This window comes from Chiloscyllium plagiosum, chromosome 9 (genome assembly GCF_004010195.1).
Source record: "Chiloscyllium plagiosum isolate BGI_BamShark_2017 chromosome 9, ASM401019v2, whole genome shotgun sequence".
NCBI lineage: Eukaryota > Metazoa > Chordata > Chondrichthyes > Orectolobiformes > Hemiscylliidae > Chiloscyllium > Chiloscyllium plagiosum.
Window position 1 is genome coordinate 10053240 of NC_057718.1, and position 18691 is coordinate 10071930.

The 18691-nt window shown below is 45.4% G+C and overlaps 1 protein-coding gene across 1 annotated transcript in view; it reads left to right on the top strand.

Annotated features, from left to right (window-relative positions):
• LOC122553163 (NHS-like protein 1) overlaps window positions 1–18691 on the top strand; it is a 273324-nt gene that overhangs the window by 226251 nt on the left and 28382 nt on the right. The window contains exons 3-4 of the mRNA XM_043696750.1: window positions 13215–13342; window positions 15035–15094. Coding sequence (XP_043552685.1) covers window positions 13215–13342; window positions 15035–15094 — 188 coding nt within the window. The remainder of the gene's footprint in view (window positions 1–13214; window positions 13343–15034; window positions 15095–18691) is intronic.

Genomic DNA, 18691 nt, shown 5'->3' on the forward strand with positions numbered 1-18691 from the left:
CTGGGGTGGGGGAGTCCAGAACTAGAGGGCATAGGTTTAGGGTGAGAGGGGAAAGATATAAAAGAGACCTAAGGGGCAACGTTTTCATGCAGAGGGTGGTACGTGTATGGAATGAGCTGCCAAAGGATGTGGTGGAGGCTGGTACAATTGCCGGGTGCTGGCAGGTGGGACTAGATTGGGTTGGGACATCTGGTCGGCATGGATGGGTTGGACCGAAGGGTCTGTTTCCATGCTGTACATCTCTATGACTCTGTGTCACGTGTTGCTCAATTATTGTGCCTGTTTCCTGTCAGCCCCATTGTGCATAGCTGCCAGTTTGCACTCCCACTTGCATATGATCAGAAAATGTGGTGACATAGTGTAAAGACTTTGTTGGATAGTATCTGTGTAGTCACTGTTGTAATGTAGGATATTCAACTGCACGATACCACAAACCACCATATCTCAATGACCAGATAACCTGTTTTTGTATTGTTGACTGAAGGATAAATATCGGAATGGACACCAAGGATAACTTCCCCAATTTTGCATTTCATGCACAGGATGTTTTGCCTTCACTGGAGAAGAAGAACAGGGGTCCTATTTAATATTTAACCCAAAGGGTGGCATCTCTGATGTTGTAGCATTCCTTCAGTACTGCACTACAGTGTTGGCTCAAGTGCCTGCAGTGACACTTACAGTCATAGAGATGTACAGCATGGAAACAGACCCTTCGGTCCAACTCGTCTATGCCAACCAGATATCACAACCCAATCTAGTCCCACCTTGAGCTCCACCACCTTCTGAGTCAGAGTGAACATGCTACCCATTGATGTTTGGGCTGCTGAGCACAATTCTTCGTTTGACTTTACTTGTATTTAGAACCTTGAAAGCAAAAGTATTTGTCATAATATTCCCAGTTTTTTACACACTGCGCTATCCATCCAGTCGCTCAACAACATAACTATTGCAGTCTGAGTCTTGGATATGTGACCCAGATTTATCATGGTTTGCATTTATGTAGTGCCTTCAGCAGAGTGAAATACTTTATGTGCATTGTCAGATGAACATTGACAGCATGCTAACTCAGGAAGTGGGGTTTTGGGGAGCTTTTTAATGAGGGGGAGAGGTTTAGGGAGGTAATCACAAAGCTTAGAGCGCTGACACCTGGAGGCATAGTCACTAATGGGGGAGCAATGGAAATCGGGAAGTGGAGATGCGCAGAGATCTTGGAGGATTGCAAGGCTGGAGGAAGTCACAGAGATAGGGAGGAGTGATGATATGAAAGAATTTAAATCTAATATTGTGAAACCTTGCACTTAGACAGGTGAATGACCCTCGATCTGTAACATGCGTGCCATTGGGCCAGGTTGGAGCAAACTGGTACAGAGTATGGACTGTGTGACTTCAGCCAGTTCTTGGGGCTTGTCTACAAAATGCAGTTATTGAACAGATCTTGCAGCTGCTGCAACAGACCAAACCCCCTCAAAATACATTCGGAGAATAGTCTAGACCCTGACGTTTTCTTATTTTAAAGACAAGTGTAAGGTATTGCAATTCAATTGGTCACACTACTCGTTATTAAGCAAAACATACTTTATTTTTACATGACAGTTAAGTACAGCCAAAAATGAAATAAAAGAATTGGCTTAATTGTAACTATCGAAATGCTTAACAAAATGATATATGTATTAACTAACACTGATTAACTGTTCCAATGCAGTAACATCCCATAAGCACACCCTTAGCAAAGGTAAATTCAGTAAATTGATTGCACCACATGTAATTCTAGCAGCAGCAAGAGAACCACAGCTTTAGTTGTCTCAGAGAGAGGAATAACAGCTTTCACTGAAAGCTAAACTAAAAATCCTTGTTCTGTGGGAGCTTGTCCCCACCCATTCAGGCTGCTTCTATTGTTCCAAGTTTAAAAAAAAAATTATTGGCTATGAGCAGACTGCTCGGTACATCTGTCTTAACCTTTCTTAAGGAAAAAACTAGTGCACCTCTTAAAGCCACAAACAGCACCAAGTTTAGATGCATTATTACAGCCTGGTTGTGGTGTCTGTAGATCAATAGGACTGGCTTTCCACAGTATTTAAGGAAGAGGTAAATGAGTGTGATGTATTACAGGCCCATTCTTTGGGAACAGAAGTTGTATCCTGTCAATTCTTGAGTAATGATCGACCAAATATTTTCTGAAGGGAGCTGGGAGTTTTCAGATCACTGGTGTGATCTACTGTGCCTTTAAGAGAGATTGGTTCTGACCTGTCTCTCTTGCAGAGGGCTGTTGTGACCCTGGTGTCTGCTCCATGGAAAGCAAAGTGAATAGCTTTGGGTATTTTTAAGAAAACATAGGCAGAAGAAGCATGAGTGGATGGGGTCAGGCTCACACAGAGCCAGGAGGGGTGAGAAGGCTTCTACTGCTGCTGAGCTAACAGCTTCAGTTCTCTGCTGCTAGTGTCACAGTCGAGAGGCTTCCTCTTAAAAACTAAAAGAGGCAGACTGTTTCTTTCTGTATTTCGTTCTGCTGGACTGGAGAGAGACAGCATGTGAGAATTGTAACTGTTTTGCTAAATTGCCTTGCCCTGGTGGTGTTGTATGGTAGCTGAAAATGTGTTGCTGGAAAAGCGCAGCAGGTCAGGCAGCATCCAAGGAACAGGAGAATCGACGTTTCAGGCATGAGCCCTTCTTCAGGAATGAGGAAAGTGTGTCCAGCAGGCTAAGATAAAAGGTAGGGAGGAGGGACTTGGGGGAGGGGCATCGGAAATGCGATAGGTGGAGGGAGGTCAAGGTTAGGGTGATAGGCCGGAGTGGAGTGGGGGCGGAGAGGTAGGAAGAAGATTGCAGGTTAGGAAGGTGGTGCTGAGTTTGAGGGTTGGGACTGAGACAAGGTGAGGGGAGGGGAAATGAGGAAACTGGAGAAATCTGAGTTCATCCCTTGTGGTTGGAGGGTTCCTAGGCGGAAGATGAGGCGCTCTTCCTCCAGCCGTCGTGTTGCTATGGTCTGGCGATGGAGGAGTCCAAGGACCTGCATGTCCTTGGTGGAGTGGGAGGGGGAGTTGAAGTGTTGAGCCACAGGGTGGTTGGGTTGGTTGGTCCGGGTGTCCCTATTTCCCTCCCCTCCCCTATCAGCGTTCCGAAAAGACCACTCTCTCCGTGACTCCCTCATCAGGTCCACACCCCCCACCAACCCAACCTCCACTCCCGGCACCTTCCCCTGCAACCGCAAGAAATGCAAAACTTGCGCCCACACCTCCCCCCTTACTTCCCTTACAAATTCACCTGCACCTTCACACATATCATTTATTGCATCCGCTGCACCTGATGTGGCCTCCTCTATATTGGGGAGACAGGCCGCCTACTTGCGGAACGTTTCAGAGAACACCTCTGGAACACAGCACCTTATACTTCTCTTTAAATAAATAGAAAAGTTTGAGTCTAGGTTACCTCCTAACTATATTTTGGAAGGGATTGCAGTCTGGTCTATAACACTGGAGAAACCATTCAGTCATTGAGTGGCTTTCTTTTTATTTCCAGTGAGGATGCTGTGTTTGTTTAAAGAGTTTACAGAGCAAGTTAACGCTGGGGGAGATGGTCAGAATATTACTGGGCTAGTAATCCAGAGACCCAGGATTATGTTCAAGTTTAGCCAGCAGTTTAAACTTCTGCTTTCGAATTCTCAGAACCTTTTAGGCAGGCTGACTTTCCTGACCTTAAAGGTGCTAACTTTCATATGCTGGCATTCCAAAAATACTCATTAATATCTCAGTCCACAAGATGTGATCTTGTTAGCTGAAAATGTGGAAATGCATGTGTTCAGAAACTCAAATGTATCTATGTGCCTTATCACTGGTGGGATAAATTTTGTCTTCCAAGCTCTGGTGAGCACAGACTTCAGCAGCGAGGTGTCTTTTTGTGCAAACAGTCACCGTGTAAGCGGTGAAGCCTGACCAGGTCGACCAGCTCACGCAAAGTTTCAGTCGTATGCAGCCTGGCTTGTTTTTGTGAATCACTTACAGTGTGAGGGCTGATGCTTCATTGAGCCAACAAGCCTATCTGAGTGAGGCAGCCACACTGACTGAGGCAGGCAGACAGGCCTCAACACTAAAGGCCATCTTTTGTAGTTGTATCCTTGTCCCATGCAAACCATTGGTGAAAAGCCATCAGTGTGTACGCTCCCCTAGTTACGATGAAAGGTAATTGAGCTGATGGCACATGAACTGCTGACTGCTGGTAGTTCCTTCAATGTCTTAAGTGCAGATGTCTGAAAGGCAGGTAAAGGTAAAGTAGTCATAGTCCTACTAGACTGTAATGCCGTGCTATCATTAGAAAGAGATGACGGATGGTGGTTTAACATGAGGGCGAAGGGTGAAGTTGAGAAAGAGAGTCCCTCATGTTAGCCTCAGCCATAATGGGAGTTGAACCACATTATTGGCATCACTCTACATTGCAAACTGACATCCACACAACTGGCAGTGAATTCTACATCATCTTAACCTGCAAGGGTTTCCTTTGGTTAAGAGTCACACTGTCTCCAATGTCTATGTAAGGGGTAGCTGGCATTTCTCAGCATCAGTGCTTTTAATAGTTTTCCTTACTCAGATGCTAGGAATGGTTCGTACCTGTCTTAGACACTGGGAACAACTCGTCCCAGTCCCAGACATTGGGAACAGCCTGTCTTATTCCCAGATACTGGGAACAGACCGCCTCAGTTGTAGAAACCTGGAAAAGCCCGTCTCGGTCCCAGATGTTAGGAACAGCCCGTCTCATTCCCAGACGTTGGGAATAGCCTTTCTCATTATTAGACATCGTGAATCCGTCTCTTTTTCCCAGAGTCAGCAAACAGTATCACACTGCAGATAGTTAGCAGAGCAGCAACACATCAGGGAACTTTCCTGTTGATGAAAATGGGATTATAAAAAGTGGTGGAAGTATTGGGAAGATCCACTATCAGCCTTATCCTCACTGTTGCACTGACCACTTCACCCCACGCCTCCAAGACTTTGAAAGAAATGTGCAGATGCTCCCCTTCTTTAAGTACAACAAGTGCCAATGCATCGAACAACTTACTGATACTTCGAATTGATGCTGAATGTGAAGGAGTTGGAGTAGCTGTAATATAGTGGTTACATTACTGACCTAGTGTCTTGGCTGGAATATTGATCTGTAGAGAGAAATTCAGATCCGAATTTGCATTTAATTAATTAAATTAATAAAATTTTCTTTATAAAATGGTAGTGTCCGTAATGGTGACCACAAATCTACTGAATTGTAGTAAGCACACATGGTTAATTGATGCCTTTCAGGGAGAAATCTGCTATCCTCACCCGCCCATTCCTACTTATGTGCTCAGACTCTCAGCAGTGAGATTGAAGATCACCTGCCTTCTGTAATAGCCTAGCAAACCATTCAGTTACATTTAACAAAGTGACCCAACAGCATCTTCAAAAGGGGCAGTTAGATGGCATTAAATGCCAGCTTTCTCAATGGCGATATAAAAGAGACCTAAAGGGCAACTTTTTCACACAAAGGGTGGAATGTGTATGGAATGAGCTGCCAGAGGATGTGGTGGAGGCTGGTACAATTGCAATATTTAGGAGGCATTTGGATGGGTATATGAATAGGAAGGGTTTGGAGGGATATGGGCCGGGTGCTGGCAGGTGGGACTAGATTGGGTTGGTATATCTGGTCGGCATGGACGGGTTGGACCGAAGGATCTGTTTTCATGCTGTATATCTCTATGACTCTAGGACTTAAACAATTAATGGTAGGGCCCCGAGAGTGTTGTGGAACAGAAAGACCTGGGAATTCAGGTACATCATTCTTTGAAAGTTTTATCAGAGGTAGACAGGATGGGCGCCATGTTGATGTTGTACAGGATGTTGACGAGGCCTTTTCTGGAATACTTTGTCCAGTTGTGGTCGCCCTGTTATAGGAAGGATATTATTAAACTGGAGAAGGTTCTGAAAAGATTTACCACGACATTGACAGGAATGGACAGTTTGAGATATAAGAATAAACCGGATAGGCTGGGACTTTTTCCACTGGAGTGCAGGAGGTTGAGGGTGACCTTTTGAGATTTATAAAATCATGAGGGGCATAGATTAAGTAAATGACAGGTGTCTTTTCCCCAGGGTGGGGGAGTTCAAAACCAGGGGGTGTGTTTTTAAGGTCTGAGAGAAAAGATTTGAAAAGGACATGAGGGGCAGTTTTTTTGCACAGGGAGTGGTTTGTGTGTGAAATGAACTGCCAGAGAAATAGTGGATGCAAGTACAGTGACAACATTTAAAAGAGATTTGGATAAGTACATGAATAGGAAACGTTTGGAGGGAACTGGGCCAGGAGCAGGCAGCTGGGACTAGTTCAGTTTGGGAACATGATCAGCGTGAACTCGTTGGACCAAAGGGTCTGTTCTGTGCTGTGTGACTCTATGACTATCTTACACTTACATCCGCCTCTTTCAAGACTCAGGACATCCCTGAACCAATAAAGAGCAGTTACCCAGGTAGGAAATGCAGCAGCTGACTTGTACACAGCAAGATCCCACAAAACCTGTCAATAATCTATTTTAGTATTTGTGGTTTTAATTATTGACAGATGTTTCTGGAGGACTCCCCTGCTGCTCTTCAAAATGAGTGCCTTGGGATCTTTCATAACACACTGACAGGAGTCTATCAACAGCACCTCCAACCCTGCAGCACTTCCTCAGTACAGCAGCGGGGGTGTGAGCCTGGGCTAGGAGCTGAGGGGCTTGGAGTGAGACTTGAACTGCCTGCGAGGCGAGAGTGCCAACCACTGAGGCGTGTCTAACAGCAGTGGCTTTGACTGAAGATTCCTTCAGTGATGAACAAAAAGGAGGGGGGGGAGAGCGAGGGCCATGTGCACCTTTTGGTTTGTAAGGGTGGCTGCTTGCAGCTGCTCAGGGCCAGTTCAGCCTCGCGTTGCACATTTTGTTTTTGTGTCGAGATGTGTGTCGGGTTCTGGGCAAAAGGTCACCGTGAGTCTGTCTGGCTCAATTCTCTGAGCGCAGTGGCCCAGCTGTCACACTGCCACCTCGCTCCCTGTGTCATTTTCCTTCTCTTCCCCGGAGATTGGACAAAAGAGCATTCTGCCAACTTCACCATATGCCCGGGTTAAGTCCTGTTCTCCCACCTCCCCCCACTGTGCAAGAGCTGGGAAGGGGGTTGCGGTGGGTAAGGGAAGGCAGCGGCTTCTGAGATTGACACAGTCCTGCCTCATGCAGACAGCAGCTGGGTGTGAAATGGCAATTGTAAATTCGGGCGTCGGACTTACTCTCATACTGGGTCATTAAATATGTTCAGAGTGAGATAAACTAAGAAATCCAGGGCTCTGATGGAAAGTGGGATTGGCACAACAATTTGATCACCCACGATTCTTGTCAATTGGCAGAACAGGCCTATTCCTACTGTTTCTTGTGTTCATGTTCAAAGAGATAAGACTTAAGAAGTGTCTTAAAGTGGAAAGCAAGGCAGAGAGGTGTGCCGAGGGGATTCCAAGAGCTCAAGCCCCATACAGCTGTAGGCCCAGCCATCAATGATGGAGCGATTTAAATCAGGAATTTGCAAGGGCCTGGAAATAGAGAAGCCCTGGGATCTCAGAGGGTTGTGGGGTTACAGAGGCATGGAGGGTTGATGACGAGGAGTGATTTGAAAACGAGCGAGATGCTGAAAGTCAAGATTTTGTTTAACTGGGAGGCGATGTTGGTAGGGGAGCTGTCTTGGGGTGATAGGGAAATGGGACTTGTGGTAGTGTTAAGACAGGGCCAGTGAGTATGGATGACCTCCGTTTCCAGAGGGTGGAATGTCGACCAACCTGGAGTGCATTGATTCCAGATGTAACAAAAACTTGGAGAACCTGCCTACCTCACCCATCCCCATTGCCTTCTGTCCCGCACTGTGAGTCATTTCAGAATCTGGGGCTGGGTGGAAATGGCGTGAAATATTGGGAGACCCCATTAGTTTGTGAGGGAGATAGACCTCGAAAGGGAATTGGAGATGAAAGAGAGTCTGAATGTGAGAGGAACTTGAGAGAAAGAGAGAAGACTGACAGGATGCTTCAGAGAGTGCGAGCAACAGTGGAAATGGAGAGAGAAAAACGATAGAGAGAACAACTGTCACAGATAGAGAAAGTGGCAGAAAGAAGGAGCAAGCTGAGCTAGCACTGACCTGAGAGAGAAGACAGAACAACAGTGATCTCCCCAGTATCCAGTAAACCCGGCCAATGATGGGGGCATGATCTGAAACTGTCGGGTGCTTGAGAAACACACTGGTAGCTGGGAGAAGGTGCCTTGTTGCTGCCATAAGATGAAAGTGAGTTTTAAAACCAATCCGCTATGACTGCTCTTAAACACCAGGATGCCTGGCTGCGTTAGGTGTTTCTGCCTTTCTCGAATTGCTAACACCAGTAAAGTTACCATTATCTAGATCCCAAGCATCCAGAATTGGGGGTGGCACGGTGGCTCAGTGGTTAGCACTGCTGCCTCACGGCGCCAGGGGTCCGGGTTCGATTCCACCCTCGCACGATTACCTGGGTGGAGTTTGCACATTCTCCCCGTGTCTGTGTGGGTTTCTTCCCGGTGCTCCGGTTTCCTCCCACGATCTAAAGATGTGCAGGTTGGGGCGGATTGGCCATGGGAAATGCAAAGTTATCAGGTGGGGGTCTGGGTCTGGGTGGGATGCTCTTTGGAAGGTTGGTGTGGATTCGATGCACTGCTTCCACACTGTAGGGATTCTGTAAATTCTCTTTTTTCATATTTTGGATTCCGGTTAAATGAGAATTGCAGATGCTTCAGATCTGGATTATTAAGACTTTTGGTACTGGACCCCAGCAAAGGATAGATAAATTGCTGATGATGTTGGAAAACAGTCCTTGCCCTGACAGTAAGCTGTTTTAGTCATTGCCTGTAATCCCACAGCATAGAGACATAAAAATGAAGCATGCAAACAAGAGCGACCAAACATTGCCTCAAAAGGACATTTCGATTAGTAATTGCAATGGTGGAAATGAGTTACCGTAGTGGAACATGAATTTGGTTTTGGAATACTGTGCTCAAAACTCTAACACTACCCAGTATGTGATTAAGTATGAAATCCTTCATAAATTGATGTGTGCTCGGCTACTCTTCAAACAAATGCAGCAGAAGGCTGTTCTGTCACGATATCTTTGGAGCACTGCAGTATAAGCTGCAGCGCAGGGGTGGATGGAATAGACATTGAATTCAGGTGACATTGTAAATCTTGCATGTTATTCTGTCTGCAATGTTCCAGGTGAGTGATGGAGATTCTGTCACGCCCCTGACTTCATGCTTGGAGGACACAGGAGTTGAAGTACCCATCTGATAATACTCAGCTTCCACCCTGCGCTAGTTTATTGTCAGCACAGCTGGTTCAATGAAAGGATTGCGTTTATGCAGTGCCTTTCACGACCACTGGAAGTTTCATAGCACTTTACAGCCAATTACTGTTGAAATGAAGCTACTGTAGAATGCTTACAAGCATAGAAGGAGACCATTTGGCCCAGCGCATTTGTGCTGACCCCTGAAGAGACAGTTTGCCCACAGACATCGTTTCCTCGTAATCCTGCAAAACTTTCAAGTTAGAAAGTCGTAATATGGGAAATGTGGAGGTTTGCGCAGAAGTCCTAACAAAATGAGGGTGCACAGAGAATCTGTTTTTACGGTGATTGATCGAGGCATTGCAGATGAAGCCATGCTATCAAGACAGAAGGAATCTCATTTTAACAGCATCCTTGAGAGTGCAGCTCCCTCAGGGCTGCAGTGGGCTGTCTCCATTAATTCGTAAGCAGCAGCCCAGGAGTGGGATTTAACCCACAATGGTTTGCACATGGGGTGAGAGTTCTACTACCTGAGTCACAGCTGATGAACAGAGCAGCTGTCTGTTCAATGTCAGTTCTCCACTTTCTCTCCCACTCTCATATCACTTCATTCCATGGCTGCAGTGGGTTAATGTTATATTTTGACAAAGATGATCCTCCCTCTCCTCCCCTAGGAGCTCATGGTAGACAGAATGCTGTCTCCTCATCTGTAAATTAATGCAGTTTGTCCCTAGTAATACCATCCCAAAGGGATTAATGAGCTTTTAAGCACCTTCTGCCACTCAATACAAGTCCCAGGAAGCTACAGACCAGAGATGACCCCCAGAAGCAAATAGCCCTAAATAAGACAAACACATTGATGTTCATTCATTACTCGGCTCTGAAGATCTATTCTGGTGTTTACGCTTCCCACCAGCCTCCTCCCAATCAGCATATCCTTCTCTTCTTTCCTGCTTGTGATTATCCAACTTCTCTTTAAATGCATTTGTGTCGACTATTTGTGGCAGTGTTATCTATGTTCAGATTCATTCTCCGGCCATACAAAAAAAATCACATCAAATGAACTCAAAGCTGTTGGCTTAAATGTGATTGGCAAATAAACTGAATAAATGGCAAGTTGTTGGCTTCAGGCATTCAGACCCCTGACCCTCCCTACGTCCCCGAGTCCTGAGCTAGGTATGTTTGAGTAGCGACAGGACCAGCCGTCACACTGAAATAAAAGCAAAATACTGTTGGCACTGGAAACCTGAAACAAACGCAGAGAATGTCAGAGAAACTTAACAGGTCTGGCAGCGTCTGTGAAGAGAGGAACAGAAGTTAACACATCGAGTCTGGTTTAGAGTTCTGAAGGAGTTGCCCCAGACTCAAAACGTTAACTCTGTTTTTCCTTTCTCTGACGACCCTGCCAGAAAATACATCCAGGGGAGTTATTTGGGTGGAACTGAGAAATAAGGAAGGGATGATCACCTTATTGGGATTGTATTATAGACCCCCTAATAGTCAGTGGGAAATTGAGCAACAAATTTGTAAGGAGATCTCAGTTATCTGTAAGAATAATAGAGTAGTTATGTAGGGGATTTTAACTTTCCAAACATAGACTGAGACTGCTATAGTGATAAGGGTTTAGATGAAGAGGAATTTGTTAAGTGTGTACAAGAAAATTTTCTGATTCAGTATGTGAATGTACCTACTAGCGAAGGTGCAAAAATTGACCTACTCTTGGGAAATAAGGCAGGGCAGGTGACTGAAGTGTCAGTGGGGGAGCGTTTTAGGGCCAGCGACCATAATTCCATTAGTTTTAAAATAGTGATGGAAAAGGTTAGATCGGATCTAAAAGTTGAAGTTCCAAATTGGAGGAAGGCCAATTTTGATGGTATTAGGCAAGGACTTTCAAAAGCTGACTGGGGACAGATATTCACAGGTAAAGGGAAGACTGGAAAATGGGAAGCCTTCAGAAATGAGGTAACAAGAGTCCAGAGACAGTATATTCCTGTTAGGGTGAAAGGAAAGGTTAGTAGGTGTAGGGAAAGCTCGATGACAAAAGAAATTGAGAGTTTGGTTAAGAAAAAGAAGGAAACATATGTCAGGTATAGACAGGAGAGATCGAGTGAATCCTTAGAAGAGTATAAAGGAAGTAGGGAAGTATACCTAAGAAGGAAATCAGGAGGGCAAAAAGGGGTCATGAGATAGTTTTGGTAAATAAGATTAAGGAGAATCCAAAGGGAAAGTATAAATACAGTAAGGACAAAAGGGTAACGAGGGAGAGAATAGGGCCCCTCAAAGATCAGCAAGGCGGTCTATGTGTGGAGCCACAGGAGTTGGGGGACATACTAAACGAGTATTTTGCATCAGTGTTTACTGTGGAGAAGGACATGGAAGATATAGACGGTGACTTCTTGATTAATGTCCATATTACAGAGGAGGAGGTGCTGGATGTTTTAAAATGCATAATGGTGGATAAATCCCCAGGACCTGATCAGGTGTATCCTAGAGCTCTGGAAAGTTCAGGAAGTGATTGCTGAGATATTTCTATCAGCGATAATCACAGGTAAGGTGCCGGAAGATTGGAGGTTGGCTAACATAGTGCCACTATTTAAGAAAGGTGGTAAGGAAAAGTCAGGAAACCATAGACCAGTGAGCCAGACATCAGTGGTGGGCAGGGTTTTGGAAGGAATCCTGAGGGACAGGATGTACATGTATTTGGAAAGGCAAGGACTGATTAGGGATAATCATGGGAAATTATGTCTCACTAATTTGATTGAGTTTTTTTAAGAAGTAATGAAGAGGATTGATGAGGGCAGAATGGTGGACATGATCTAAATGGATTTCAGTAAGACGTTCGACAATGTTTTTCGTCATTTATATAAATGATTTGGATGTGAACATAGGAGGTATAATTAGTAAGTCTGCAGATGACACCAAAATTGGAGGCGTGGTGGACAGCGAAGGAGGTTACCTCAGATTACAACGGGATCTTGATCAGATGGGCCAATGGGCATTGGTTAGGTCACTTTTGGAATATTATGTGCAAATCTGATCTCCCTCCTATCAGAAGGATGTTGTGAAACTTGAAAGGGTTCAGAAAAGATTTACATGGATGTTGTCAGGGTTGGAGGATTTGAGCTATAGGGAGAGGCTGAATAGGCTGGGGCTGTTTTCCCTGGAGCGTCAGAGGCTGAGAGGTTTACAAAATCATGAGGGGCATGGATAGGGTAAATGGAAAAGGACTTTTCCCTGTGACTGGGGAATCCAGAACTAGAGAGCATAGGTTTAGCGTGAGAGGGGGAAAATTTAAAAGGTACTTAAGGCAACTTTTTCACGCAGAGGGTGCTGTGTGTATGGAATGAGCTGCCAGAGGAAATGTTGGAGGCTAGTACAATTACAACATTTAAAAGGCATCTGGATGGGTATATGAATAGGAAGGGTTTGGAGAGATCTTTGCCAGGTGCTGGCAGGTGGGACTAGATTAGGTTAGGATATTTGGTTGGCATGGACGGGTTGGACCAAAGGGTCTGATTTGGTGCTGTACATCTCTATGACTGTATGACCTGCTGAGTTTCTCCAGCTTTCTCTATATTGGTTCCAGTTCTCTCACTATCCTGGCTCAGGAGGCCAAATCTGGGATCTTGCAGGAATTCCTGTCTGTACCACCAAGGTGACAAGGAGTACTAGTCTGGGTATGTTCAACATGGAGTCTCAGCCTCCTTGCATCTGTATTGCAAACTCTGGTATCTGATATTTCTTGAATGTCAGTCAGTAGGTCTCTAAGTGTCGATGTGAGTTCTAGTAAAGGTCAAACTGATTTTGATTCTAACATATGGTACAGTTTATACCTATGCTGCTCTCAGACGTGCCCTCTGTCTTTCTCTCTCTGTCTGCAGATTGCGATAAACTAAGGAAGGATGGTTTTCGCAGTTCCCAGTATTACTCACAGAGTCCAATATTCACCTCGCCATCATCCCATCACTCAGCCAGTTGCCTGGATGAGGAAGAGGATCAGGAGCAAGTGGTAAGACTAATGAAAGATCTTTATCAAGCACTTTGTTGCGTCTTTGCACCTTGACTTGCATTTCCAGCACCCAGACTCTAACGAAGAATATCATGTGGTGATATCTTCTTGGGAGTGGTGTGTGGAACTTTGGGGTGAGTGCATGTGAACCTAAACTCTCTGAGAAAGCCTCACATCTCCCCGCTTAAATACTGGTGACATTAAACTGAATAATCCATATTTCCTTTGAACCCTCATTCAGTGAGATAAGAAATGTCTTAGAAAATGTGTGTGCAAGGCGACCAGAGAGAATTTCACCCATTCAGCTCCTGCTCTCAATTCCATACGATGTTACACCCTGGGATCCTTGGATATTTTCTAGTTGACTTGGTCAGATGTGTTATGACACATCTCTGGAGCAGGTGGGACTTGAACCCGGGTCTCCGAGTTCAGAGGAAGGGGCACTACCATTGCACCACAAGAGCCCAAATCCTGGGAGTCTTACTATGACCCAGAGCCATAACATATGAAGACAGATGCTGTAGATGTTGGAAATCGGAAAGAAAAGTAAATCTTGCTGGAGGTAGTCAGCAAATTAAGCAACATGAGTCCTGATGAAGGGCCCTGCCTGAAACGTCAACTTGGATGCTGCTGACCTGCTGCACTTTTCCCAGCACCGCACTTTATTAACTCTGACTCCAGCATCTGCAGTCCTCACTATCTCCAAATTAAGCAGCACCCACTGAGAGAAAAACAGAGTTAGATTGATGACTGTTCAGGACACTTGTAGTTCAACAGATACTAATGAAGGTTATGGTCCAAGGTTATCGGGAGTGATGGACCATCAATGGCACCATCTTTCAGATGAGGTGGTAAATTGAGTTCCTGTCTGCTTTTTATTTGACGAATCTAAGTGTGTCATGTCACAATCTAGAAGAACAGAAGAGTTCTTCTTGTTGCCCTGACCAATTTTGATCACTTTATCAGCATCAGTATCTGGTCATTATCACTTGACTATTTCCAGGGGCTTGCTGTGCATAAATCCACTGCTGCACTTCCTACAACAGTGACTACACTTTGAAAGTATTTCACTGGCTTGTAAGGTGTTTTGTGACACGCAGCAGTTATGAAAGGTGCTATACAAATACAAGTCTTTTGACCAGCAGAATACTTACTTTTAAGGTAGTAGTTATAATCCTCGATCAGCATGAGTTTCGATCACACGCATGACAGGTTGTGTCATCCACACATGGCCTGGACAATATCTCACCGCCATCCCACTCCGTGTGGTTGAATCTTAATGTCCTGAAGGCAACTAGAGAAGAACAATAAATACTGCCCAACACACCTAAAGAGTTCAGGTTGGCTGGGATCATATTTAAGCTTCTTCACATCCATCATTTCTGAGAGCAGAGTTCAAGCATTTCTCAGTGCTGAAATCAAAATGTTTCTAATTCTAAAAGTGGCATTTAAAATCTGACTGTCCCTGAACTGACTGCTACTCCTCTATGGTATCCTTGTGCACAGGTCACACTAATGCATTCAGGTGGGCATTATTGAATTTTGTATAAAGGGACTAATCCATTTAAAAAGACATGCTTATCTTTACAGTGGGAATTTTACCACTGGGAATTTTAACTGCACCTTTGTTTCTCTATTTTAGTCACTTTTTTTTTTGTTCTCTCTTTCCTTTGTTCTGTTCTTTCACTCCAGCAACATAACTTCTTAAGCTGCCTTAGTTTCTGCTGCCATTTGACTCCATGGAACAGCCAGGTACACACGCTCCGCACACTAACTCAGCAAATTGCTTTGCTTGTGTCAGCCCTGCCTGCAGTCCCTTCCAGACCCTGAGCCCCTGTACAATCCCTGACTACCCCTCCCCACCAACCTGGGTTCCTGCAGCCTCTTCCATTGCATTCATATAGCACCAGCCATTGTGCACCCCTCAGCCAGAAGATGTTCTACGCCGAATCATATCTGGAATCATTAATTGCTTGGCTGGATATGACATTTTGCTTGGCGAGCGCCGTTATTGCTGTGTCTATTGCTTTTGATGTCTGCCTAACTCCCCAGCCCTTAATGTCCTTGAAACCACTGGTTCTTCAGTGATCCTGGGGTGATGATCCACAGTGGCTGAACATATCCTGCTTTAGTTAATAGTGTACCCTCCACACGCATGACCCTGAATGGGGAGTATCAGTAAGTCAGTTGACCCTAATGCCCTTTGATGTTGTGAACCTACACCTATGTTTGCTGGGAGTGTGGATTACTGTGTAGTAGCCTTGAGTCTATGGCACCACAAAACAGCCCAATTCTAACCTGGCTGGAGATCAGACTGTGGCTCCATTTGGTAGTTGTCTTACCCCAGAGGTGCGAGGTCCTGAGCTCAAAGCCTACTTCAAGGCTTGAGCACAAAAGCTGCCACTCCACTGCAGCACTGAGGGAGTCCACAGCACTGTCAAAGGTGCCTTCTTCCAGGTGAGAAGTCACCCTTTTCAGCTGGATGTAAAAGATCCCATGGCATTACTTTGAAGAATCATGGAATTCCTACAGTGTGGAAGCAGGCCACTCGCTCCATCGGAACCACACCAATCCTCCCAAGTACAACCTACCCCTTCACCCTGTCCCTATAACCCTGCATTTCCCATGGCTAACCCATCTCACCTGCGCACCCCTAGACACAAGAGACGTTAGAGCAAAACAGGGGAGTTGTTCCCTAGTGGCCTTGCCAATAGTTATCTCTAAGTCGATATCCCTAATCGTTGGCACGTTGCTGTCTATGGGTGTTCAAATTGGCAGCTGCATTGCAACAGTGACCAGATTTCACAAAGTACCTCATTGGCTGCAAAGTATTTGAGACCAGTGATCATGTAAAACACTGGGGAAATGTAATTCCTCTTCTGTTTTTTTTTTAAATCAGGACAGTCAGGCTAATGGAATGGAGTATGTGCCCATCTGGTCCCTATGCCTCAGTTCACACTGCCTTTAATGACTGACCTTTGAATGAAAATCACTGATTTCTATTTGAAGTTAATCTCTTGGTAACATATTTGGGGTACCTTCCAAATTAACGTTGCTAGTTTTATAGGCAATGATCCCAATCAGTGTTTTCCATGAGGACCTCTCTAAGTAGTGCTCCACATCACAGATGCTTCTCCATGTCTTCACTTCCCAACATATCAAGCTCTGATTCACAAAACATGCCCACCCCCCACCACCACCTTGGCTATTTAGTGAGTGATTGTTCAGAAAGCTTTAGGGCATTAGTATCTGGTATATGATTTCTGAGGCTTAACCAATCCAGAGACCTACCTGTCACTGCCAGGCGCTGATCCCACAAGACAAAAGAAAGCACTCATATCATTTAATTAATGCATTTTTAATAGAACCCTTTCAGTTTTACAATGTATTCTGGGAGTGCATCTTGTCCGAATACAACTCCCTTGTTGTGTGTCATGTGTCAGCCATTTTATTAACCCCATAACACTTGACACCCATGTCAATCAAAGTTCTACCTAACTCAGCCTTCACTTCCCTGTCATTAGGATGTACAGGGCTGAAACAGATCCTTCGGTCCAACTTGTCCATGCCGACCAGATATCCTAAGTTAATCTAGTCCCATTTTCCAACATTTGGCCCATATCCCTCTAAACCCTTCCCATTCCTGTACCCATCCCAGATGCCTTTTAAATGTTGTAATTGTACTAGCTACCTCTACTTCCTCTGGCAGTTCATTCCATACATGCATCACCCTCTTCATGAAAAGGTTGCCCCTTAGGCCCCTTTTAACTCTTTCCCTCTCACCTTAAACCTATGCCCTCTAGTATCAGACTCCCCTACCCTGAGAAAATGACCTTGGCTTTTCACCCCATTCGTGCCCATCATGATTTTATACATTTCTATAAGTTGCTCCAGCAATTGCTGCTGTTCATTCATTTCACGTCACAGATTTGTTCCAGTGCTGGAGGAGGCCATTCTGCCCATTGTACCTGCACCCACTCTTGAAACTAACCTCTTCGCCCACAGCACTCGGAGCACAGTCTAATGTTTTGCCAGCAAGTAGCCATCCTGAACAGCAGAGAGAAAGTGAAAGATCCAGAGATGTGGGCTGAGGTGGCTGTATTAAGATGTACATAGGTGACAGTGTTCACTGACTGACTCAAGCCCGCCTTGCAGTGTTTATATTGGGTAGAGAAGTGTGGATTTGCACTGTGTGGTCAAGGATCACAGTCACTGCAGTGAAATCACCTGCCAGATACTAATAGCGTGAGCCTTTCAGAACAGAGGTGTGTGTTTGTGTGTCTCTCAGACCTTCTTGTAAAAGTTCCTCTCCACTGAGAGGTGGAGGGTGAGGGTTTCAGTGTAGCTTGTCATATTGCCATCTGCTCCTACCTCAGACATTGTTAGCCTCCTGCTTGCAGCTGCTTGTTAAACTGTACCCCAGTGTTGGCGGATAATGATTACCCTGAACCTGTGAGTGTGCAGTGAATGGAGGAAATCTTGGTGGAGGGTTAATATGGGAAAAATGCAGGAGTGAGTTGGGATTTTCAACACAGAGGTCCCTAAACAAGGAGTTTTCACATGAAACAGCTAGGGGAAAGTGCTCAGTAGATTCTAAGGTAAGTTGGGAATTTCACATCAGATCCAGAGTGACCAGCCGTTGGAGTAAGGTCTAGGAGGAGCAATGGAGATGGAAGCTTTGGAAGAAATGATTGGCTGCTGAAATTCAGGCAGCTTTGTGATCTCTCTGGATAATTGAATTAGGATGATCTTAATCCACGCACCCCATACACACAACTCCCAAGACGGGTCTCTTACACAAGAGCCACTGCTTTGTTAGCCAATCAGACTGTACACACACAGTGAGAGTAGGGCAAGGGAGCTATATGAGTACATAATAAATAGGGCCTGTGGGCTTGGGTTGGGGTGGAGGGGTTTCTGAGCTCAGAGTGGGGTTGCGATTTCTGAGCTCAGACCAGGCTGGGGATGGGGGATCCTGAGTACGGAGCAGCACTGGGGCCAGTCATGCCTGACCCTGGCCCTGCACCCATACAGGGGTTGCGATTTCTGAGCTCAGACCAGGATGGGGATGGGGGATCCTGAGTACGGAGCAGCACTGGGGCCAGTCATGCCTGACCCTGGCCCTGCACCCATACAATGTGACAAGATGACACCATGTCACAGAGTCATAGAGATGTACAGCATGGAAACAGACCCTTCGGTCCAACCCGTCCATGCCGACCAGCTATCCCAACCCAATCTAGTCCCACCTGCCAGCACCCGGCCCATATCCCTCCAAACCCTTCCTATTCATATACCCATCCAAATGCCTCTTAAATGTTGCAATTGTACCCGCCTCCACCACTTCCT